This window comes from Drosophila simulans, chromosome 2L (genome assembly GCF_016746395.2).
Source record: "Drosophila simulans strain w501 chromosome 2L, Prin_Dsim_3.1, whole genome shotgun sequence".
In the NCBI taxonomy this organism is placed as follows: domain Eukaryota; kingdom Metazoa; phylum Arthropoda; class Insecta; order Diptera; family Drosophilidae; genus Drosophila; species Drosophila simulans.
The window spans coordinates 3,910,975-3,936,639 of NC_052520.2; the positions used below are offsets into that span (position 1 = coordinate 3,910,975).

At 41.5% G+C, this 25,665-nt stretch overlaps 1 protein-coding gene and 1 long non-coding RNA gene across 7 annotated transcripts in view; one reads left to right on the top strand and one right to left on the bottom strand.

Annotated features, from left to right (window-relative positions):
• LOC27208366 overlaps nt 1-25,665 on the top strand; it is a 137,330-nt gene that overhangs the window by 32,867 nt on the left and 78,798 nt on the right. The gene's annotated exons all lie outside the window — the stretch shown is intronic.
• Nucleotides 1-25,665, bottom strand: part of LOC6730930 (hemicentin-2) — a 94,404-nt gene that overhangs the window by 18,521 nt on the left and 50,218 nt on the right. For all 6 annotated transcript variants that reach the window (XM_039298511.2, XM_039298510.2, XM_039298512.2 and 3 more), the window contains exons 3-5: nt 25,055-25,256; nt 8,382-8,642; nt 7,930-8,126 (exon numbers count right to left, since the gene is read on the bottom strand). In XM_039298511.2, the coding sequence (XP_039154445.1) occupies nt 7,930-8,126; nt 8,382-8,642; nt 25,055-25,256 (660 nt within the window). The remainder of the gene's footprint in view (nt 1-7,929; nt 8,127-8,381; nt 8,643-25,054; nt 25,257-25,665) is intronic.

Here is a 25,665-nt window from a genome sequence, read left to right on the forward strand (position 1 = left end):
GATAGGCGCGCTTTTCCAGAAGATTTATCTTGCATGGAATTTTAAGTCAAGTGTTGATATTTTCCTTAGCCCAAAAACAAACTTTCCCCTACACAAATACCCTGCACAAAAAAATCGTAGAAAAATGCTGCGTTATCCGGAACCCAATTACGCGTCGCCCGAAAACATTAAAGCCTAACTCCTAAATGAGGGGCACACTGTGTGTGTGCGTGTGTGTGTGTGTCTGCGTGTACGTACGCCGGTAGTTGTGTGTGTTTGCTGGTGTGTGTAATTATAAAATAAAATTTAATGAGCAGAGCTCCCGACCAGAAAAACAGAAGCCACCGCGGAGGAGGATGGAAAAAATCAAGTTTGCATTTCAACACATGCTGTTGCCACCATTCCACCCCTGGAAAAAAAACCCCATTTGCGGAGGAAGAGGAACCCTGGGGGCATTTTCATGCCCAGCCATCCATGTAGTTTCACGCTGATGTCGGGGTGTTGCTGCCACGCCCATTTCTCCCATTCCCGCCCCAATAGTAGTAGCCTAGTCCAGGACTCTCGCTGTCCTGACATTTGCTATAGTCGCTCTTTTTTGCACAGTCTTATAACAGCAAAAATATATAAGAAAGGAGAAAAAATTAATTATATTCCTTGAGACGGAAGTAATGATTGGGGAATGGTCTTTGCTGAGTTCATCCCAAATAACATGAAATATTTCGGTTTTTCTAGCACAAGAATTCGAGAGACATAAAAACTTTATGTTTATTGAGGGAGAAATAAATTTTAAATATATATAATTTGCTGCCAGAATAACTAATTCCCATGGAAATACAAGTACTTTATCTTAAATTTAAAGAAATTTGTAGTGAGAAAGTGTATTTGAAAATCCGTATTTCCGTAAATAAACCTTTTTAAACAACATTTTTTTTTAAATGAGTTGCCTGGGTTGGACCTTGTTCACATGTATGCTGGCACGCCCACCGCTACGCCTAGAATCCATCCCCTTCCCGTGCCCCTTCCATATTTCGACACTCCTTCGCCTTGCACATTGTGATTTTATGACCGGCTACATTAGTGCCATGAAATATGCTCCTCCTGCACCTGCAGCTCCACCTGCGCAGCCAAACCGCCCAAACATAACCCGCCCATCGCAAAACCCAAGCCAACGCAATCCCAATCCACAACCAAAAGCCAAGCCGCCTCGACGAGATCCTGGCTTCCGGCAAGGCAGCGTTAAATAAAAATGAAACGTTGCGCATACGCCGCGTTGGCCGTGGCGTAACTTATGCCCGCTGGCCATTTTTGCAGCGAAATTTAATTATTTAACCCGGAACTGGGCCGAACTCGGGTTTTTTTGTTTACAGCTGGTTGCTGGTAGCTGGTTTCGCGTTTGCTGTTTCAGGATGTATCAGCTCGGAGTGATTTTAATGAGTCGAGTTTGCAGTTTGGCTTTAAGCTTTTCTCTGGTTATTACTCGACTGCATGACACCGAAAAAAAATACAATACAATGCAATAAAAGCGCGACAAGTGCTGTACTTGTGAAATGCACTTTTAAATAATTGTTTAAAGAACAGTTCAATTAATGAGCAACCTTCGTCCATTATTAGAAATCAAACATTCAATACATATACAAAAATTAGTTTGTTTTTATCACTGTATTTGTAAAGGACAGTTTAAATTGCATATTAACGATTATTAAAAGTTAAATAAATTAACATAATTCAGTTACATATGTATATTATCCGTAAAGATAAGCTTGGATTGCTAATGGAACTGATATGGCTTAGACTTTTTGGCAGTGCGTTTATGACTCCGCCTGCAGTTTCTCCCTTTGTTGAACTGACATTTTCCGACCCCCTGCTTTCCATCTTGTTCAAATTGAAAAGTTACTCCCGTCAAAGGCGGCAAACCCAAGGAGTCGTCGTTTGGGGGGATACGTTGAATTAAAGGTAGGGATGCAGCTGCCTCCGATCCTTCTGCTCCTTCGTCCTTTGCCTGCTGTCGCGTACGTGTCACAGTGAACACATCACGTGACTTCCGGCGCGCGTGCTTGCAACACCTAACCACCACCCGATTTCCCAATTTTCGCCGCACATTTTCAGCACATTTCTCCGGCCTTTCAGCGGCCAAAAAAAAAAATAAATATCGAAATGCCAGGGGAAAATGCGTTCAAATTAAGAAACCAGGCGTGAGCAGACATTTTTCCTGACTAAAACTGGGTGGAGAACTATTTGCAGTCAGGCATCAGATTCGTTAATTGCGTTTTGAACATCAAATATGTGTTCGTGCCATAAATAAATTTCACATAAATAGGTACACTTTTATCCTCGGATTGCCCGTTAATACATTTCAAATACGTCTGATTTTAGATTTATCTGTGCATTTTTTATTCATTGATAGACATAAAATGCCGGCCACTCATTCGATATTCAACGAAAGCCCACTAAAAATGCCACATCATTGAAATGACCAATATATACAAACGGATTTAAAATAAATCAAGCGATGCTCGCACAAGAGGGTAATCATTATGCTGCGAATATATCGCAACCACTCTTTTGGCCCACTTTTGTGGGCCCACAATCGATGGCTTATAAAAACTGTAGCGCACTTTTTTGGCCTGCAAAAATGGGGGTCAGTCCTGCAAAATGGGGTGGCCACTTCATTGTGCACTTGATTGCGCTTTGTGCACTGGTCCATAGGTGTCATATGGCTGCTGGAAATTAATTGAATTGGCTTTGTAGCCGGTGTAGCGGGTGCAGCGGGTACAGTGAGTACTGCGAAAACAAAAACAAGTGGCCAAGTCCTTTGGAGCACTTGCGGTTGAGTCGATGATGAAGTTGCCGTGCCGGGCGAACCAAAAAGTGTAGTGCAGTTAATTGAAATTGGGCAAAGCAATTAATTTGCTTTTGTCACAAAAGCTGTTAAGCTGAAGCACTGGACACCCGAAAAACACTCGACCAGAAGAATCCTTTGACGCAACATTTGTTTCTATAATTTGTGCTTAAAGCGGCTTAAAGTTTTTTATTTCCAGCTACATACCTTTGCCCGACCCACTCGAGAAGTCTCAAGTCTTCCGCCGGAGTGGAGCACTCGAAAGTCCGAAGTCTAGCTGGGTCCACTACAACAATGCCGCATTCATTAAAATGCTGTTAAAAGCCAGAAATTTTAAACTTGCCCAAAAGAAGTCGGCTAAACTTGAAATCGGCTTAGGAAAGCTGAGGAGAAGTCTCTAAAATAAAAAACGCCAGCAAGCAGAAATCTTCAAGCGTACACAGAGAACACAGTTTTCAAGCTAGCTAACCTTCAAATCATTTTGTTGAAAATGTTTTTGATTACAATAAAGATATTTTCAATATCTTGAATTGCGCAGAAAACAAATGTGGAGTGCTAATATACTTCTGAATATTTAAATCTATACTTAATATTTCGTGAGTGTAACAGTATTGCTAGGCACAATTTTCGGCTCGTATTCGTCGCCAGAGCCGCATTCCTTTTGTGGTTATGCAAATGGCCAAGGAGCAGGCCAATAACCAAGGCCCAGACCAAAAACAGTTGGCTGACATTGCCCGGCACTGACACTAATTGCAATTGTGTGCAGCATTAGCCCGACTTTCTGCTCCTGTCCTGAAGTAAAAAGGTTTTCGTGTAGCCAAGTCAGCAGACGTCGCTTACTTGATTTTTCTAGCCCCCCCTTACGAGTTTTCCTCCTTTCCTTCCTATATTTTTTTTTTTTGTTCCTGGCACTTTTGTGGCTCGGCAGTGGCATAATCAAAAAGGACAAGCCACCAGTCTCCTGCTATTCCAATGATATTGGCAAGACTCGAATCTCGAGACGTGCTGACTTTACCGGGATGTGATTGTGATTGGGATTTGGGAATCGGATTGGTATTGGTACTGGTACTGGTACTGGTCTGTTCTCGTGGCTCGCTTGCAGCGAATGTTTGGCTGCCTTGTCAAGGTGTCGACGGTGGTGCGATGTGGTTTGCTGCAGCTGCACCACAATTACCGATGGATGTGGGAATTGGGTGTCGTGCAAGGTGCTAATGTCCTTCTTCAAACACGATTCGAAAGCGATTCATTTTAAATTGTTTATAAAAGCAGATACCAGAAATTTAACACAAATATTTGCCAATAAAGAAACAATTTGCAGGCGTTTCCGACTGCCATTGCTGGTTCTGTTTGTTCGGGCAATCTTCTGGCTAATGCGCATTATTGTCATTCGGCATTTGCATGCCGCACACCTGAGCCCTACTGCACCACCGTGCACCACCGTGGTCCACCCGCACTCACACACACACACATGGCGAAAGCATCTTTTTATTCAAATTGAAATGTCTTTTCAACGGGTTTGCTTTCCACTTCAGCGGCCCGCGACACATGAGTGCTGTTTGTCTTCGTCGCCGGCGACTTTTTGGCCAAGGATCCCGCAAAAAAGCAAGAAAGCACAAAAGGAATGCACGTACATAAAGGAATAGGCAGTTGGAAACACTAGCAGAATTTTTAACACCCTCACTCAATAAAAGTTTGATTTATAAATCGAGTATAAATATACAAAATAATAATTCTCTTTATGATATACATTTTTTAATCATTTATTAGACAATATCTTTTTAAAAAACTTATATTTCTGTAAGTTTTGAATACCCTGAAACAAATTCCACTCTTGGCGCGGATGAAAAGTGAGGTGGGATTTATTTGGGTGGTGGAGGCTTGGCAGGGCTTTATTACGTGCGGCGTATGCAACTGAACAAAAGTCACGTGCAGGACGACACACCTGTGCGGTGGCGGGTGTGGGGGCTGGGGGCTTGGCTTCTCAGGTGGGAGATTGCATTTGCCGAGGACGAGGGGACAACAAGATGGAACGTGCCTCTCACGTGTGCACCAAACTGTGCCAAGTTGACAAGGCGGTGCTGGTGGCGCCCTCCTAGTTTGTCTATGCGTGGCCACGTTGCGTATGCGCAATTTGATGGCCTTGCCGCTCACTCGACGAGCACCCTGCTGCACCCACACACTTTGAAACCATATTTTTCCGAGCCCGAATCCCATCTAGGAAAAACGCAAAAAGTGCGAGCTAGAGACATATTCAATAATTTCATTTTGGGGATTTTCGCACGTTATAAAACACTCAACGGCCAAAGAGAAGTCATCGCCTCACTGACAACATGAAGCATTGGGAGTTTATTTTTCCAAAAAATATACGTATATATTTTTTCAATTTTTTCTGTATCAAATTTTTTGGTGTCTCTCGCTTCCTTTTTTTGCATTTTTTCCTTTGTAGCTGCTGGCATAAATCAATCAAATGCAGGCACAACACGCAATGCACGCACACAAACAGCTGGCACAGTGAAATAAACAAATGGAGTCGGCAAACTGAGATATATGTTGCTATAAATACAGCAGCAATCAAAATAATAGCACTTTTTATCATTTCAACAATTGTGGGAGGTTAAATTATGAAATTTTCAATATTGGTAATAAATGCTAAAAATTTACATTTAATTTAAAATTGATTATCCTTTATCACACACTACATCATTACATTTTAATGCCAAACATTTTAAACTTTTAAGTTAAGAACTAATTTGCGTTGCACAAGTGTATAAACGAAGCAAGTGATGGCAATGGGACTCGCATGAATCGAATGGCATTGGCAGCGCTTTCAAGAATCCTTGCAAACATTTTCAATTAAAAAGCTACTGTGCCATTTGTCAGCTGCTGCTTCCCTGCTGTTCGTTTTCTTCTTTTTTTATTATCTACGTTCCACTTCATCCATTCTTCGGTTGGTGCTATCAATTGCTTATCAATCACAATCAAACGACAACGCCGTCTCCGCCTCGCATTCATATCTGTCTCAATGCAGCTGTCGCCCAGTGAATGTCAAACTGGGGTTTTGGTCCAAAAAAAATAGCGGGCAAATTAGTTTGTTGTTTGTGATTTTTCACTGACGAAATTTTTAGGTTGATAGAGAATCAAAAAATTGGTAAAATTTAAGAAATATTTCTAATAGTTTAAGGATACAAATTTAATCAACAACAGCTAACGTTTTCTAGTTTTATAACAAACCAAAATTAATGAAAAATTATCATACCTAGGAATATGCCTGAATATACCCAGAACTGAACACAGCTCTCAAAATTAGCCAGCGAATACGAAACACACATTCGAAGGACTGAAATTACCGTTGGTCCCCAGGCACTCATTCCACAATGACTGTCAAACTGCATTCGATTGGCTGTCTGCCATCGAACTTGGACTTTGGATTTTGGTCTTTATGGATCGCCTGCAGGCGCTTCAGAAGCCATGGAAAAGCCAAAATGCCGCTGCAAATTCAATTGTTCTTGTCGAACGTTTCGCAAATCGCAGGCCAAAGTTTGTTGATGTGGCTGCTGCTGTTGGAACTAGCAAAACCCGGAGGCTCCTTCGGCATAAATGCACCTTGGAGGCCCACTTTTGACCCGGCACAGAGGACTCGGGGGCTCTGTGTGTGTTGGACAAACAAAGGGGCCGACTGGCTGCTAATGGATTTTAAATGAGCCCCATAAATAGCGGCAAGTCGTCCTGGCACACGCCGAAAAATTGCATTTGCCACGCCTGCCGCAACCATAAAAGGAGTTCCACTGGCAGGATTCCCCCTATTGCCCTTTTCTTAACCACTTGGCTGTTGTCATTTGTTCTTGTTCTGTTTGGTGTCTGTTTTGGCCCGGTTGGTGCTCCTTTGGCTATGTGTTACCCTATGTTTGCAGGTTCAAGTTATACATTTCTTGAACCGGGTGTTAGCTGTCTTATAAGACATACTTAATTTTGCAAGATTAACTTTTTTTTTTTTTAATTATTGAATTAAATTTACTTTTTTACAAAATCCAATGGCTCTGAAATCTCTCAAAAACTGTTTTAATGAGTATCTGTTAGGCAATCATTCCCGTTTCTTCGGCTCTTTCTTTTCTTCCAAACAGAAAGACTATAAATATTTGTTACGCTGACGACGCTGGGGGGAGAATCACACACAGAGAACACATATTTATAGGAGACATTTATATATATAAACATATATGAGTTGTTCTTGTTGTCTACTTTTGCGGCTCCAAATCCGGCGTGTATAAAAATGGCTGCAATTTATGTTTTCCTATGAATATATTTGTGGCAAACTCGGCTCTACTCCAGTTTGCACAATCCAACCCAAACCACCCACTGTATATATATGTATGTATTTTTTCTCTGCCTTTTATTGCTAGTTTGTTACTTTATTTGATTGCATAAATTTTATGCAGATTCCGTAACATGTCATTTCTAGTGATTTTTATTAAATGCAGCGCGCGGTGACAAGTATATTGCGCATACGCCGCGTTGTCCCCGAAAATTTAATATCCGCCCCAAATGTGTTATGATGTTTTGGGGGCTAAAGTTGCCAACTAATATGACAAGTTGATGCCCCGGTCATTCTGCAGCAGATTTCAGTTGTTGTGGTCCAATAACTAACAATCAAGTGGTCATGTGTGGGGGATTTTGGGGGAGTAGTTTTGGGTGGCAGACACTTTATGTGTCTCGTGTCATCTGCTTGGCTTTTTGGTCACGTTGATCATGCGACAACAGCATGTGTTCCCATAACGCAGTTGCCAAACTTTAATTACAAAAGAAATGGCCAAAATGAAGAATGAGAATCGGAAAACAAGTTGGTCGGGTTTTCCATGGAAAATACTCGGTTTACCTCTGGCCAGGTTTTTGAGGTAAAGAAATTTATTTGCTTTAAATGAAGTGGAGTATAATTTGGTTGAGGATTTTCTTCTATTTTATGAAGAGCTTTCTTTTCTAGCCAAAAAGTACACTGAGATACAATTTATACATTATGCTATAAACTAAGACTGTAATAATTTAAAAATCATCTTCTAAATCGTTAATAGTTCACTCGGTTTCTTGGAGTGCAACTCCGAAACCCAACTACTCACAGTTGACATTCAGCGTGACGCTGGTCTCCAGCATATGACCCTCGGGCATGGCACGATTCCAGACGACGCATTTGTACTTGGCGCCATCGTCGGCCCGTCGGGGAACAATTTGGAGTGTGGCGTTGGTATAGTGGTTCTTCGATCCGCCCTTCAGAGCATACGACTGCAGTGGCACGGTGCTGCCCTCTCGGTACCAGCTGCAAAAAATACACGAGTGATAGCCACGATTTAGTGCCAAAAAATAGGAGAAGCAAGGCGGGATGTACAACCATGTGCCCTAGAAGGATTATTAATGAAGGCGACCGCCCGTTAAGTGATTTACTTTGCCACATAGCCAAAAGGGAGATGTAGAAAAATGAAAACTAAGGGAAAATAGGACTTTAAAATCACTTCCTTATACGTGATATTAAAACCAAGTTAAATGGGATATTTAAACTTTCGAATTCCCTTACGTTATCATTGGATCTGGCGAGCCACCAATACTGCTGCAGGTCAACTCCAATGGCTTCTCCTCGGTGGCCACGGCCAAGTTGCCGGGAGTGACCATCGGCGGATGTGGAGCCGTCAGCACGGTCAGATTGTAGAACTCCTGATGGACATCCGCGCCCGTTCCCTTCGCCTTGATGCGGCACTCAAAGCGTCCATTATCCCGATTATAGGATGTGTTTTTGATTTGCAAATCGTAAATTCCGCGACTCGGTCGGAAGTCCAAGCTATAAGCAAAAGGAATCAGAAAGAAAATAAGCAATGAGTTCCGAATAAACCTGAAAGCGATTTATTAACTATGGGTATGGCCGGGGAAAACTTTTTCCTTATGTAAATTAACTACGCTTTTTGTTGAATTTCGGCAACAGCACACATTTCTTAAATTTATTTATTTCTATATTTGTTTATCTTTTTATAAACCACTGTACGCATATATTTAGGTTTTCTTTTAAATCAAGTTAATGCGCTGCTGGCCAGGTAGGGTATTGGAATTTATGTAAATGGTTAATACAGCAAATTAGAAATATTTCTAAAAATTATGAAAGTTTTTGTTTCTATAATATAATAATTAAGTACTCAATGAATGTCCTTGATTAATGAAAAAATATGAATGTCTTATCCTTACTATGGTAAATACTTCTCAAAAACATGTCCCATATAAAGTAGAGCATCCTGCAGTCCTTGCTCTCGAGATCCTGGAAAATAAATTTCTCCTCACTTGTTTTCGTTAAGTAGCTTCCCCCTCCGCTGCCCCTACCTACATTTTCCTCCACTCACTTCAGCTTGTTGTTCATTTTCATTTTCGTTCGCCTTCTGTTTTCCATGTTTTCACCGCTCTGCGTGTGTGTGTGTGCATGTCGTTGAGGTTTCCCTCGCTTTTCCCTCGATTTCATTTTGGTGGGGCTTAAAAGCCATGTTCCGAGGCCGGTGCGAAATAAAATGAAAAATGCTCATGGCAAATTAAGCGTCGAACTCATTTTTGTAAATTTATTAGCCCAATTCTTGTGCCGGACTCTCAGATGCCCGCAGGTCCTGTCTTGGGCATTACATTTTTATTAATTTAACATGGCTGGCGTTACCTAGCTGATGGGATAAGAAGGCAAAAAGCCGGATTGACTGGCCAAAACCAAATGGAAAAACTCAATCAAGCGTAATAGCCATTGAGTTGCTGAATACGTCCGCGATACATTTCGTTTTCTATTCCCTAAATGTTCGCGAAAAATTACCAAAAATTATGTTAGAAAGCCTTAAATTATATCATTTTTATAAAGTTTCTGTTTTTTAATGTTTTATCTCTTAAACTCTTTTATCCTTTTCCTGTGCGAAACGTGTGAAATTTTTCATCTATCGTAATGCATTTCGTTCCGCTAAATAATATATGTATGACAAAAAGCCCATTGCAGAAAATTGCTTTCTAGACGTGGATTTTTTGTTTTAGTTTTAATTTCTTATGATGAAAACGGGGGCGTGTGCTGGGGCTGAGCCGTGCCAGAAATCGAGCACTCGACATTATTAAAGTGGATCTTATAAACTTCTTCAGGGGCAGCGCAACGGGATGCAAATTTTACTCGTTGCTCAAAAAAAAAATATAAAAAATTTTCAATTTTGATAACTCTTCAAGAGGAACGTGTATATGTGTGCGGTGAAAAAAAAAATGGGAAACTCGAGAAGAAATGGTTGCATTTTGTAGTTCGGGCTGAGATTTCTTTTCGGGGTTTCCTCCTATTTTTGCCGCAGCTTTTGCCATTGCATTTCCGGCAGCGACTTTTACGAGGCAGCAGGCTGTCTTGAAAGTATCCTTAAAGCGGGTGGAAGCTGCGAGGAAAGTGGATGGCTGTGGAGTGTGTGGGTGTGTGGAGCTGGAAAAGGAGTCGTCGTCGTCGTCGTGCATGTGAAGAACATAATTGCCTCTGCCAGGAGGCCTCTGATGTCCTTGCAGGCTCGAAAAGAAGGAATTTCTAATGTGTACGTAAGTGCTGTACTTCTGCGCTGCCTCAGCATCCACATCCTTTGCCCCCCTGCCATTGGTTATTATGTTGCAACGTCGCAGGACTTATGCAAAACAGTCGCTGAATTGTTATGCAAATTGTTGCCAATTACATGGCAATGCCTCTGTTCGCCTCAATAAGCACAACAAGAAGGGCCACCCACATGCACGTACCACTTCACGGAAAGTATTGAACAATTACACTGACCTACATGTCTTGTGTAATTGGATATGCGACGACACCTATCGTGAATTCAAAATCTAAGAAAATACGTATCTAGAACAAATGTCTTTTTCTTACTTTTTCCAAGTAATACATATTTAAAAACTTAAAAAAAAATTGTAGTAGCATTTTTCCACAATCTTGCATAACAGTGTAGATTCTTCTGCAGGACTAAAGACACCGGAAAAGTCGGCTGGCCAGCTTAACTCACAAAGTTTTCCCCACTATCAATCGAGCGAAAGAGATGGAGTGCAAGAAAGTGATGAAGCGGAGGAAATTGGGGGGAAAACCTGAGGCAAGCCACTTGGCTTGTTAACGGTAACTAAAGCTCACTTTATAGTTGGTCATGGGCGGCGGCAAATCGGGCAGGCAAAGGGGGCGTGGGCTGATTATGTTATTATCGGTTTAGTATCGAAGTCTTATGGCTCGTTTTCTTCGTTACCCGTCTCATGTCTCATGTAATTCAATTTACCAGGACATCCTCCGCCGCCCTGGCTCCATTTTCTCTCCGACAATTTCGCATGCCAAGGAGTCATCTCCGGAAAGTAATAAACTTTTTTCCTCGCTTTCTCTCAATAAGAAAGTTTGCGCACTCGGAAAAAAATTTAACTCTGGATTAGGAAAATTTTCGATTATAACGAAATTTTTCATTGAGATTACCAAAATTTATAAAATAATATAGACTTAACAGACCAGAGATTACTTAATCACACTAAAGTATGTCGAACAGCAAATATTATGTTTATATAAAACAAAATGCATTTTAACAACTATCAGAAACTTTTAAATAAAAAATCATTTTTCCAAATTAGTGCACGTTTTTCTTTGGAGTGCACAGCGAAAGGGAGCCGATGAGGGCAAAAAATGTAAACGCGCCAAATTTGACGCGTGGCAAGGACGATGGCCCGCCACACCCGCGATCGTCCTTTCACGCCCCCTCAACGATGTGCGTTATGTGCGGATAATTGACTTTTAAAATGTGTGTGCGATATCGCCACAACAGCAACAGAAACCAAAGATGGGGGCCAGTGAAGAAGGGTCCTGGCGTATAATTAAACGGCATATTGTCACGCTTCCCTGAAACGCTGAAGTGTGAGAAAGTGAAGAAAGGATGTGCCAGGATCTCCAGTGAAAGGGACACGGAGAGCGAATAAAAGGCAGGATATTTCTCTGCTTTTGTTTGCTTTTGTTTGGACTTAAACTTTGTTGTTGTCCCCACGGAGAGTAAATAATATGGTTTTAAGTAGCTGGAATTGTAGTAAGCAGCATTTTGTTTAAATGTGAACCTAAAGGGACAGCATGGAACACAAAATAATCTGAAGATTAATTAACTGCGTTTCAGTGTACGCCTAATCACTTTCTAAGCTCTACTGCAAAGTCAAAAAAGATGCAGAAAAGTAGTAATTAAGGATAATAAGATATTTATGATGAAGTGCTTACGCTTACTTTTAAACCAATCCATTGACTTTGCTCCGAGTTTTTTCAACAACTTTTTTTATTAATATTCGTGGTGTGCCAACTTCTGTTTCCTGTACCACTTAAATAATCTCATAGTCCCTTAAGAGCACTATAACTTTCGAAATTTGTCAACTTTTTAGCAAGTAGCAGTAAAAAGCAGGACGAATAAATGCAAACAGCCCAACAAATCAGCGAACAACAGAATTCACTCCTCCGGCGTAGCGTTCATCAAGTTATTCACACAATCTCCGTCCACTGACGAACCTTATCCCCCTCAGCCTCTCCCCCCAACCGAATCCTTACAACCCCCTTCCATGCCCCTTTGTCACCCTGTCCATCCAAAACCGGTCCCAACTGGCAGTGCCAGTGACTTATTTATGCAAATGGCCATAACAAATGAGGCGCATACACTCGACGCTCCAAGGGGGGCCAAACGTTGGTAGGTGGGAGGCATGGGCATGGGCTGTTTTTGGGGGACAATGGGTGAGGCGACATTCTAACCGCACAGTGGAAACGATTAATTTGGTTCCCAGCTCAGATCCCAAACTCAAACGCTGTCCAAGCATTCCGAAAGCGAGAGCCCGAGGTCGGTTTGGGAAATTCAGTGGCCTGGGGTGCGGTAATGGAGGGGGGTCTAACTGGTCTGCAATGCATGTCTCAATCGCGCAACATGGCAGCTCATCAGTGGCTGCCAGGGGGGGATTACTGTACAGTGGGACGGCCTCATTATTGAAACATGTTGCTAACATTTGTTATGCAAAGGCAACATTCATGCTAAATGTGACTGGGTGGGTGGTTGCCCCAGGGGGGGAGGGTGCAGAGACGCATCTCTGTATCTATCATGCTTATTGGCCCAATCTCATGTGGACCCAGCCTGTTCTTCATGGGAAAAACTATTATATGGTTGCTCCTCCATAAGAACTACAATAGTAAAATATATTTATAGTAGCCTGTTTACTGTACTCAGCGTACCGCAAAAAATAAAAACTATTTTAGAGCTCGTTAACTTATATTACTTAGTATCTCAAAGCAGTTACTCGACTTTATAGTGCTCTTTTTTGTGCAATGTGGCTGGGTATTTTTCTATAAATGCCACACTCTCAATGTTTTTAGTCGCGCCTTTAACGAGACTACGATGTCATGTCCTTAAAACTCCGTTCCCTGCTCCTTTTTTCAATCGTATCTGTGCTGACTTTGCTTGCTGTCCAGGCGACGGAAGTCGGATTGGTAAAACGACGTAGATGCTACACTTAGAGAAATGTATTTTTGGTGGAGTTTGACTTGATCCTTCCTTGGCTAATGTCTAACTGTGCCATATTTTGTAAATAATAAATATTTTTCTGCGTGCAGAACAGGTGGCTTAGGGTTGCTTCTTTGTGCCTTTTGAGTTCAATGCAATCTTCCGACATCCCGAAATGGCGAGGGTCTGAGTATTGCCAGTGTGGCACTGCCAGCTAAACTATTTACCTCATGTGATGTTTGTTGTCGCCTTGGCTACACTTGTCCCCGCCCCACCCCCCCCCCCCTTCACAACGTGCCACCCCACGTCATTTGATGTCGCTGTTCCCTGTGAATCGCACTTTGTGCATGTGTGTGTTAGCGTTCGCTCTTTAACGTTAACGGTAAATGTGTGCAAATGACAGCGATATGACAGGTCAAGGCAGTCAGGCGGACACACACACGTTCACAAAGAAGAGAGACATTCCAGCGGTACACTGAGCGAAATCCAAGTCATTCAATGAATACTTAATATAATCAGCATTCATTGTAATTTTATGGATTTATACCATATTAGCATGAAGTACAAATAGAAGATTCAATGTAGTACTTTTTCAGCTATAGATATTTTTTTGGTATGTTTTGTTTTCGGTGCACTCCGAACCGTTTCCGTAGTAGCTGTGATCTGGCAACAACAGGGCTTCCAGTCACACATATTATCCTTGGCAAAGGTTTTAGTGTCATTGTCACCAGGTGTTGATAAGGGCTACGTGAAAAAGGCTCCCACCGAAGGTCAAATTTATGGCTTATATATCTGTCAGTTCTCAGACAATTTTTTGAAATTAAAGTTGGGTGTTGTTAGGCTTGATAAGGGATCTCAAAGAGCCTTTCGTGAACGCATAAAATATTGATAATTTCAAATTTTTCCACCTAACCATTTAAAAGTAAGGATTATGTATTTATAATGATTTTGCTATATTTTCAAACCCTTTTAAGGTAGAGATCATTATCGTCTTTAAGGCTTTTATGCCAATAATAGCCGTTAATGGCTGGGAATTTGCACATTTTCCCTCATGCCATCGGAGCAGAAATCGGAATCAAAGTCAATTACACGACAAATGTGCCCTGAATTGTGTGTTGAGAATGTCAAAGAAAAGTGTCTATGGGAAACATTCCCTTTGCACTCCGTGGGCATAATCCTGTTGAGTGGCTAAGTGAGATTGCATTTGTTTTGTTCTCCTTTTTCAAGGGACCATCTCTGGTTATTTGTTTGTTTGCATTTGCTTGTGGCTTCGATGTTTATTCATGGCAAAAAGCTGAAAAAACAGAGAAAGACACTCTTAAAAGCCGCAATGACTCTTCATACTGACGGCATTAAGTGCGAACGGTAGAGAGATGGGCAGTGAGGGAGATCGCTATATATATGGCCATATATGTAGCTATGCATCATCGTGTCCAGAACCCAGAACCCAGAATCCAGAATCCCCACAAGCAGCTGCCATCTGCTGTCCAGCTTCGCATATTTCTCCACTGTCACTGATTTCTCAATAGATTTCACAGAGCAATGTGCATAAATCATAACTCGGTTGAGGATGTTCCTAACCCTGCACTCTTGAAAGGGGGCGGAATAGGGGGCGTGGTGTGTTAAGCAAAAGTCAGACCACTGAAATGTGGGTGGGGATTTGTCCGGAGGGGATGTGGATTTTTTCGGTGGTTCCAAAACTGAAACTGCAGCTGTGCTTGCGGCTTCGTTTGTTTTTTGAGATATGTCCGTATACGCTTTATTCCACTTTTTATGGTCAAAACCCAACGGTAAGAAGTTTTCTATTTTTGTAACAGAGTCATCAAAACTAGATTTAATAACAAGACTTAGATTAGTAAAATTAAAAGACTTACTTCAGATCTATAAGCAGTACTACAACGCCTTATAATAAATTATCTTTAATTATATAAAAAATGTTTTCACTTGGTGGCACTGCAGTTTTTTATGCTGGTTGTTATAGCCACGTTCTTTCTTCTATTGCTGCGTTTTCATTCGGCTCGTACCAACAGATTTTATTTATCTGGCATCCGGGAAAAATGCAATAACAACACCAGCAGCGATGGCAGTAAAAATTACTGCTGCGTTGTCGCCTTGCTCGAAATGTGTGTGAAAAATAAATGTTAATATGACAGAGGTTTTTGGTCAGCAATGCGGATTTGCCCTTATTGAAAGGGAACCAGTACCAGTCTTATGTTAACTTCGAATCTAGGCGAAAATTGCAGAGCAGAATTTATGAGTCTTTCGGGCTGCTTTCTCCGTCCTATCTGCTGCTTTCTCCATTTCTCTTCAGCCTTGAACTCGGTTAATATATTTCTTATTTACGACCCTCGAGGATATAAGGAACATGCTGCTCAAACACATCTTGTGTGCGTATCCTGCGACACTTTGCGTTGCTTTGCATAATTTGTGTGTTGCTACATGTTCAAAGGATTCTATTAGTGTTGCAAGTGACTAAAAAATATCACAATTTAAATAATTTTAACAGAAATTAGAGAGAAGCTTTATAATGACGGTTTTTCGGAATAAAGATAATATTTTTTTTTTAATTTATAGTTCCAAAGATATAGCTCATAAAATATCAATTACAAGTTGTACTGTTCCTTCTTTAACTTTTAAGTCTAACCGATCCCAAATGTATTTAAAATTCACGATCTCATTTATGTTCTCTTGTTTATGCGCTTTCCCATTTTTCCTATTTTCGCCCCTCCCTTTTATTTTCCTTGGTCGCATTTTATTTTGCATATTTCGCTTTTTGCAGCAGCAATTTTTGGCTTTTGTCTGTCTGACAGTCCGATGTTTTGTTGCCCGCTTTATATGCATAAATATGATGTTGATTTTTATGATTTCTATAATGTTTCATTATGCTGCGTTTTACGACACAAGCGGGAGTGTGTGCCCCCTTTTTTCGTGGTTTTAGGGGGGTGGGGTACACACCAGCGTACACACACGCACACACACACACATATGTGTACATATAGGCGGGGCTATATTCCCGAATACGAGTATATCTCGGTTCGTTTCTGCCTTAATTTATGGGCCTTTTGTTTACCGTCGTGTGTATATTGTTTGAACAATTCGCCTATCTGGTCTCCCGGTTCTGCTATTTTGCTCCACAGTGTAATACACTCGCCACCGCTCGCCCCGCATTTCACATTTTATGTGCGCTCAAAAGCCAATTTCGTAGAGATTTGGCCGGGTCCAAAAACTTGCGGACCCATTATAAGCGCATAATCTTTTCCTAACACACATATTCGCCCGCACAACAGGCCAAAAATGAAATGGCTAAGCTTCCCCAAGTCAACATCTCCCTTCCTTTCCCTGTTGTTAGATAATTTTTGACTTTGGCAGACCAGAAAAATACTGGGCCACTCACACACACTCTCTCTTCAGTTGGCCATTGAAACCCCCAATTTTCCCCAGTTTGTTCTGCAAATTTTAAAGCTCACTTCTAGGCGCAGTCTTAAATGACAGTTGAAGAAGTTCGCAGGCTAATGGCAAACATTCAGGATAACTCAGAGAAAAATATTCGAAATATGCCAGGAAATCAACAAAGTCAGTATTTTATTAGACAGAACTCAGGCTTGGTTCGTTGGAAATTTAGGAAAACTAATAAATCATAAAGGAATTTTAAAATGAAAAATTACGTATACGTATTTCGTTAATATCTATGAACATTTATTTGTAACAGTATTCTCTTTAAATTGAAATAGAGTTGACATGATATCAAAAAATGTATTTCATTTACAACAATAGAAATCATTATTCAATCATTATTAAAAAAGTCGAAGAGCCAACTACTTCATTAATATTTCTCCGTGTAAAAGCGCACCCTCTGTCTAATTTCTTTAGACCGATTTTTTGTTCGCCTTCTGCTTTTTATGAGCAACGCCTTACAAATGAGTTTTAGCCAACTGACAAGGCCAACTGGGAGGCGGTTTTGCCTCTTTTTTTTTGCTATTTCGTGGGGGCGTGGCAAGTTGGAGAGCAGAGACCCCACGCCGGTCGTTCGGTTCTATTGCCTGCTTTATGACAGTTTCATAGACTTTTTATGTTTATGCCAGAGCGTTTAGTGAGCGCAGCTGTTGCGTCCGCCCGGCAAGGCCAACTGCCACTTTGAGTTGTGCCACCCATTTAACGCCTACTTTCCCCTCCCCCGCCGAGCAACGCAGCACCCCGCAACTTTCTCGTTTCGAAGGGCGTACAGTGAAGGGTGAATTTGAAGAAACTTAAAGTAAATTGAGGAACTGAGATCTCTTGTTTCTTAATGAAATATAAATCAGATTAATGTTGTTTAATTCATTCTAGTTTAAGGGCGCTTTCTATATTTGCTAACATTTGATAAATCAGTGCGCCGAGTGTCCACTGTACCTGTGAGGCGGTGCTATATTTATATTTGCGTTTCTTATCTCCACGTAATTAAGGCAATGGCCACAGGACCCAACTGCGTGCGGAATCCTCGGAGGCCGTTCGTTCTAATCATCATCGCCATAGTCATCATCGACAAGCGCTGTCATCCAGGGGGTGGGTCCTTAACCCTTGGCAGCCAGCCTTAACCCCCGCTTACAGTTTTTGGGGCCCGTCACGAAACTATGTATTTTTCCTTGCCTCGCGGGAGCAATAACGTCTGGAATGAGGGTTACTGGGCAACAGCTGCTGGTGCTGCTGGGAAAGTCCCCCATGAATTCACCGCCCTTTGTTTTATTTTCAGACAGCTCTTGGTGGGGAAAACTTCTTGGATACACCTGCTCATCTCGGAATCCTGATTGGTAACAGGTTACGGGATAGCAGTTAACAGATTTCTCCTGTTGATTTTTGAACGTTGAATTTTTAATTACCGCGCCACCCGAAAAGCTCAAGTACTCGCATCGAAAATTATGCTACGACTTAAGATGTCTGCGAAAAGTTGAGCGCCTTCTTACACTTCCATTAAAGTTTGATTTTTATGCGCCAGCGAAGAAGAGCTCAAATTGGTATAATCGCAAAAGAAAGCTGCATTTATTATTGATAGTCGTTTGCCAATTGGAAGTTTTAACTGATTTGATTTTGGGTTTTCTGTGGTGTTCGTCTTAATTGAATCTTGCCAAGTAACTGTGAGTAAATACGTGCATCTTTAATTTTCCCGAAGAGCAGCGTGAAACATGCCCCGCCGGATACATATATATTTTTTTAAGCTCCGTAATTTGTTACTTGCAGCCCTTTGATAGCACGAAATCCGTGCCGAGCTTCAGAGCCTTAGATTTTAATGAGCACCCGGACTGCAGCTCTATATAGATGTTAGTACCCGATATTCGCACTTAATGAGCTTCACCCCTCATAAAGTTCGGCCATAAACTATACGCTGGGTGGACTTTAAGTTGCCGTGGATGGGGCATTAAAACGCCGGAACGGATCCCCGCCTTGGGTCAGGCCCATTAAATTGTAGGGGAGCGGAGAGAGGACAGGACACACATCCTTAAGCCAATTTTCGATAAGCTTTTCAAAGACCCTCTTCATTGTCTGTCAATGCTCGAGCATGGGTGAAAAATATTTCTACATTAAAGGTGACGGCGACAGACGTTGCCACTGACTCCTCATCGGGAACCTGAATCCTGGCGCAGGTCCTTGGTCCTGGGAGCCGAGTCCTGGTTCCTGGTTCCTGGATCCTGGTTGCCGATGCCTGTGACAGCGCCAGCAGGAAACAAACAAACAACGCAGCAATGCAAACACCGGGCAGATGGGATACTGGGATCCAGGGGTTTTTTGGGCGTTGGGGGGTAGAATTCCAGGACAGTGCGTGTGTTTATTTTGTCGTAAATTGATTTTAACGGCGAATGACAAACAGCAGTAGCGAAAGCATCAAAAGCAGCAGAGTGACGGCACGAACGCCATTTTGCGGCGTTTAAAAATATATTTAAAAATTGTGAGATTGCACTTGATGAGCTGCTAAAAGCTGAGGTACTAGGTTGTTACATTGTTGAGTCCTTAGATTAAAAATTAAATTAACTTTTAAACTGCACAGTACAAAAAACTACAAAAGATCAGGAAACCCTTCTTCACCTCTAAAAATATTTATAATTTTATTTTGCCTAAAGATATTTTTCCTGAATTTTAAAATTTAAGTTACAACACCTCGGCGTGGCGTCGCACGTTCACTTTCTGATTAGAAAAATTATTACATCAAATTTATGTTAGTTGACAAAGTTTATGGGTTTATGCAGCGGCTGCCGAGGAAGCAAAGCGAGGTGTTCGGGAAGATGGAGACAAGACATGGCAAGGATGTTAATGGCTTCCCTTCTGGGTTGTCGCTCACCATCTAAACTGTATTATGGCAGCCACAAAACAACCTTAATAAATGTCGACACAAAAGTGGGTGGCTGGAATGGCTGGGGGAAGGTGTAGTCGTCTACCTGGCAACATGTAAAGCAGGTGTTTCCAAATCACTTACGTCGAAACATCGCCGAAACAACAGCGCCACAGACAGGGCCATCCAAAGGATGCTCGCTACTGATTCAGATTCTGATTCTGCCTCCGGCGACATTGTCGACGACTTGGCAACAATAACAGCGAGCAAATAATAAACAACAAATTTAGCAACATCAACTTTACCCACTGTCTTTTCCCACGCCATCACCCAGTGCAATACGCGGCGTATGCGTAATGTGACGCACAAGGCTTTTTACTACGTATTCTGTCACACTATTTGGCAATCGTAGGTAAATATTTACACTATTAATTGCTCTGACTTAAGGTCTATTTAAATGTTTGTTCGATAAATCGGAATTTAAATAGGAAACTAAGCATAACAATGCTTTCTCTAACTCAACAAATTTTAAGTTTTCTGCATATACTTGAGAGTTAGCAATGTAGCAAATTCCACAATTTAATTAAATAAGTGGCACTTGTGAGTCTTTAAACTCGAACCGGCCAAGTGTGAGCTAGCGAATGACAACAATGCTGGCAATAAAAAAAGGCCTTTTAACTGAATTATTCATAAAGTTTGGCGACTCAGACGGAAGCGAAGAGCGGGCCAACTGCTTCCTGTGTGTCATGGCCACGGCTTCTGCGTTTCTGCCCCCAGCGCCTCATCCCCCCCATTCCATCACCCTACATTTGTGCGGTTATTGCGGCGAAGAATGGCGGCCGGAAGTACACGTTGACAAGTCGCACTTCGTACGGCGGACAACTTCCGGCGGCGGCTCCCTCGCCCCGGTTTCTCTTTTCGGTTTTCGGTCTGCCCCGTAGCTTTATGAACTTCACATGGCCGGCGGGCGGTCGGACACCTTCTGTTCCGCCGTCCAGACCACCCTTCACATTTTCCCCCCGTTTTCCACGGTTTTCCTCTGGCCTTGCCCTGCCCGGCCATTCCTTTCCTTTTCCAGGTTTCCCAGAACTTCTCCCTTTTGGCCGGGCGGCCACAGCATGTGCGTATTTGCATGGGGCGGCGACGAGTTTAAGACCGTTTGCTGTGAGTCTTGTTTATGCTGCGAAAGTGTGTGCGTACACTGGTAAAAATTTCAAGCAAGAAGTGCTAATATTTCTATCGTCGAAGGCACCTAGGCACAGTAAGTGTTGGTTATGGATTCTTCTATTAAACCAACTTACCTACAAATAATTCTTTAGAATTAAACATAGAGTTTCTCTACGTGTACGAGTGTGTGTGGTATGTATATGTCTGCCGGCTTAAGCTAACTTTAAATTACGCTTAGCGACTGAAATTAATTTACGCAACGCCACGAGCACCGAAACAACAAAACATTGCTGGCAAATGTGCAAATGTGTCGGGGCCAAAACCGCTTCTGGATCAACGGGGGCATGGCAAAATGGAGCGGACTAAGCCCCTTTTGGGGTTTGCGCATTCCATAGGGCAAATCTGCGAAATCTGTGTCCTAGGTCGTAAAGTCATTTAATGCGCCGCGCAAAGTGGAAATCATTAAATGGCCTCGTTGAAAGGGGGCTTTTGATATATCGAAATCAAGTTGGTCGAAGTTTGGTCAGTTTTTGGACAGCTCTTGACGGCTGTGAACCGCATTTGGGTCGCAGATTAATTGGGGATTGTTTGGGAATTGATATGTTGGCGTTTCGAAAGAGATTGCTATCAGACTATATTTATTTTGACAAGGAAATAAATAGAATATAAGCGTAAAATATTTCTGTTCCTAGAACTTCATTTGAATTAACACTTTCTTCCTTATGCCAGACTAAATTCTCATCAATAATGTATTGACAAATGAGGCTGTTTGTCTTGCAGTGAAACATATAAACGTATATTGAAAAGTCAAGTCAGCCTCTTCTTAGCCAACTAACCGCTTGAGCAGCTAATTTCCAATAAGTTTGGCGAATCAATCAAATTTAACAATTGCCCTGCTCCATCAGAGAGACTCGGTGATGGATTGTTTGAATCGGAATTGGGTTTGGGCTTGGGATTGGTTCGTTTTCCGACGCTTTGACCATCGTCCGATACATCGCTCTTATCTTTTGCGGTTCCCCCACCGAAAATTGTCATTTTGATGACCTTAACAACCTCGGATGTTTCCCAAACCCGCATTTTATTTGCCCAGCTGCCTGTTTGTTGAATGATATTGGAATTTTGCGTGATGGCCGCCCCTTGTTGTTCAAGTGCCGCAAACATTTCGCTGGTGGAGCGTGCAAAACAATCAAAAAATTTGCTTTTCACTGAGCAGATAGCAAAATACACAGCACAGAACAAAATACAAAATACGGAATAAAAATAAAAAAATAAAAGCGGTGAACATGAAGAATGAAAAAAGAATGGAAACATCCGGAACATCAGTAGGAGGCATTTTTCAATTGTGCTAAAAGAAATTTAATATGAAACTCATGCTGTCTATCGATTTTTAATTTTGATTTGCCACAGCGCCATGAGTCTTTGTTGTGGTCCCTGTGCCGTTGCAAAAATTTTGATACTCCCACGGGTTGAAAGGAATCGAGAGTCTGAAATGGCTTAAAATGTTTTTGGTATTGTGGTATTGATTTAAAAAGCTTATAGGCTTTTGCCCCTTGCACTCAATAGTTGTATTATATTTTCGAGCTATGCAGAGGTAAGTTTATTTGGCTAATGAAAGGAAGGGGGTATATAAACACCAGCATGAATTTAAATACATAATCTATTAGTAAAAATAATTGAAGAAATTATATAGCATATCTGGAAATATTTCATATATTCGGATATTCCCAGCCAACTTGTGCCATTATTTGTTTGTATATGTATATCTTGTATTTATTAATGTGGGCTGCGACTCAGCTGACACATTTCGCATTTTGGGTGATGGATGTGGGGCAATAATTTCTGCTATTTATGCAAACGTAGCTTGTTGTTATCAATGGATGGTCCTAGGCTTCCCAGTTTTCCCGGGATGTTTGCCTTTTTATGCGGGTCAACGTTTAACCTTTACCTTGGCAGCAGACATACATCAAAATGCGCAGATCAAATGCTGACTTTTGGGCTCTGGAAACGGCAACACGTGTGTTGTTTCCAGCCCATTGCGACATATATCGGAGATATGGAAATATATATATTTCTATACATATATGTATGGGTATGTTGGAGCTCTCTCCACTTATGCAAATTGAAATGCAAATAAGCCATGCCGACTGTATAGGCGTTTTATGTTCAAATCTCCCGAAAGTCGACAGCCTTTTGTGTTTCGTATTTCGTATTTGGTATTTTGTTATGGCACGCTTTATTGAATTCATTTAAAAAACAATTTATCTTTTTGGCTGCCACTGCTGCTGTTGTGTTCGGAAAGGCATTTTTTTCTTCTTTTATTTTTGAGAGAAGGGAAAACCTTGGAAAAAATCGGCCAGAGTTGCAGCGCCTTTTGTCTAACATCCCAATTAGCCTTTTGTTTCGATGTCAATGAAAAACAGGCAAACCTTCTTTTTCACTACTTTTTACCCATTCATCTCCAGTGCAAGCTGTGGGCATAAAAAATTGTAAGGATTTCTGCTCCTACCGGTCACGCCTTTTAAGGATCACAATTGCCTTTTGTGCACCGCCTCCTGTCAATGACTAAATGTATGGCTGTACAAAAAAAAAAAAAAAAAAAAAAGCAGCAGGGAAGAAAGAAATCTGATGGCCTTTTAACAACTAGAACTTGAGTTGAAAACCCGAGAATTTTCCTTTGCTTTTGAGTGAGGATATAGTATAATGGGCAGTTTGGAGGGATTTCCCTCCACACTTTCCCGGCACTTTACTGAAGAATACTACTTTAAAACTTGCAAAATATTGTGGATTTTTGTATACAATGTTTTACTTACCATGTTTTAAATAAATAGGCTTTATGGGAGTTTTCAGAATTCCTAATAAGAATGTTGCAAACCTAGGAAATGTACCCATTCTTTGATTTCTCTGGTAGATACACCCACTTTTCAAATTCACCCCCACCTTTATTTAAGATATTTGTCTGCTACATCCTGTTTTGCGCCATTAGTCGAAATCCCAGGGCCACATAAATCAAGCAAATGGTTTAACGGGCGATTAGCAAAATTGTGTTATAATAATTCTTATTTCATTTGCGGCTCTTCTGTTCTGTTCTGTTTCATTTTGCTGCTTACACGTTTTTGGCATTTGCATGTTTCTGTGGCTGCTGCTACTTAGCGGAAACATGCAGTACATGTATCTGCTGGATCATTTATTTATTATGCTTGTCGTCTGGTGGTCTCCGCCCCTCGGCCCCGCCTACTACCACGCCCCTGCCCCTGGCCCGCCCCGCTGCTCTTAACCTTGTGATGGGCTCTTTGTCTGGCATGTATTTTGAATGGCCTGTTGAAATTTTCCAAACGATTTGCAGCATACGCCGCATTGAATGTTCTTTTCTCACTCCCTTCATCTTTTATTATTATTTTTGTTGTGTTTTTGCCGCTCTTTTGTTGTTGTTTATTCACGCTCAAAATGCTATGGAAAATGATTATTATGATTAATAAATAAATATGCCTGCAGGTCTCTGAAAAGTATTCAACTTATTTTATTTGAACGGTTCGAAAAGTTTCTGACGCTCTTTCTGCTTTTCAGATTTGTATTTATATTTTATAGATTGCGTATACGCAATGTGTTACCAGTGCCCAACTTATTTTATGCGTATTTTCGTTCAAAATACAATATAATATTTATAATCAGTATAAGTATTTGTGTTATTGTTTTAAAAATAAAACAGAATTGTTCACAGTACTTCAGTAAACGTTTAATGATTTTCCATGTTGCCCATTAGCAAAGTTACCAACTTTCGTAATCAGCTTTCATCTTCTGACTCCGATATCCTGCCATTGTATAGCAACAATTTTCACCAACCAGCCTAGATCATGGGTCAACAGATGCGCCAGATGGCTTAAAGGCACGAAAAGGATACACGAAGGGGGCCAAAAGGGAAGCCATCAACTTGTTGGCAATGAATTATCGCCAGCCAGATGAACATTTAATGATGTACAATGGCATCGATGACGTTGTCGCTGGCAATTTTAATAAATTTAACAGTCGAAGGCCCGAGACTTGGGTGGCGCATCCTTCATCTTTTATCGCGAGGGAAAACAATCCTGCCCTGGACGGCAATTAAATAAATGTCCTTAGCCCTCGACGTCCCCGGCTGCCTCATTGACAGCCATCAGCCATCGGGCATCAGGCATCAGGCAGCAGCAATCAGCCATCAGCCGTCAGCGCGGAATTTATGAGGCCAGGCCTGTGTCCGTGATTTATCGGCCCATTGCACAAACTTACCGATAATTCGAGTTGAGCTGCACATCGCCAATGGCCACGTTCTCGAACAATGTGGGGCAGCAGGTCCATCGCGCCCAGTAGAAGGTGAAGTCGGTCGAGTCGTAATGCTCGGTGAAGCGGCACTTGAGCACCAGATCGACGCCCTCACGCGTGTCCAGTGAATCGTCCCCGGAGATCAGGCCAATCGAGAGCCAAAGTTGACCTGCAACGACACAGAATGACACACACAAGCTTGAATACACCACACAAAATAGCTAAATAAATATTCAAAAGTGTGCTTAAGTCAAATGATTTCATAGTAATTTTAAACTGTTAAAATATGCTTGGTTATTAAGTATTAAATGGAACATCTGAATATTTAAAAACTTCAAATCCCAAATGTTTTCGAAACATTACGAATATTTGTGACACTGGTTTCTCCCAGTCTAGACATACAACATTTATTTCCGGATAACTGGCAGCGGCAATTCAATTACCTTGTGCAAATTTCAGCCTGCGTACATTTAATTAAGAGCGAACCCGTCGAAATCCAACACAAATTCATATAACAACATTGATATATCCTTGCTGCTAAACTGATTTGATTTATTTTGTTTCACTATTATTAACGC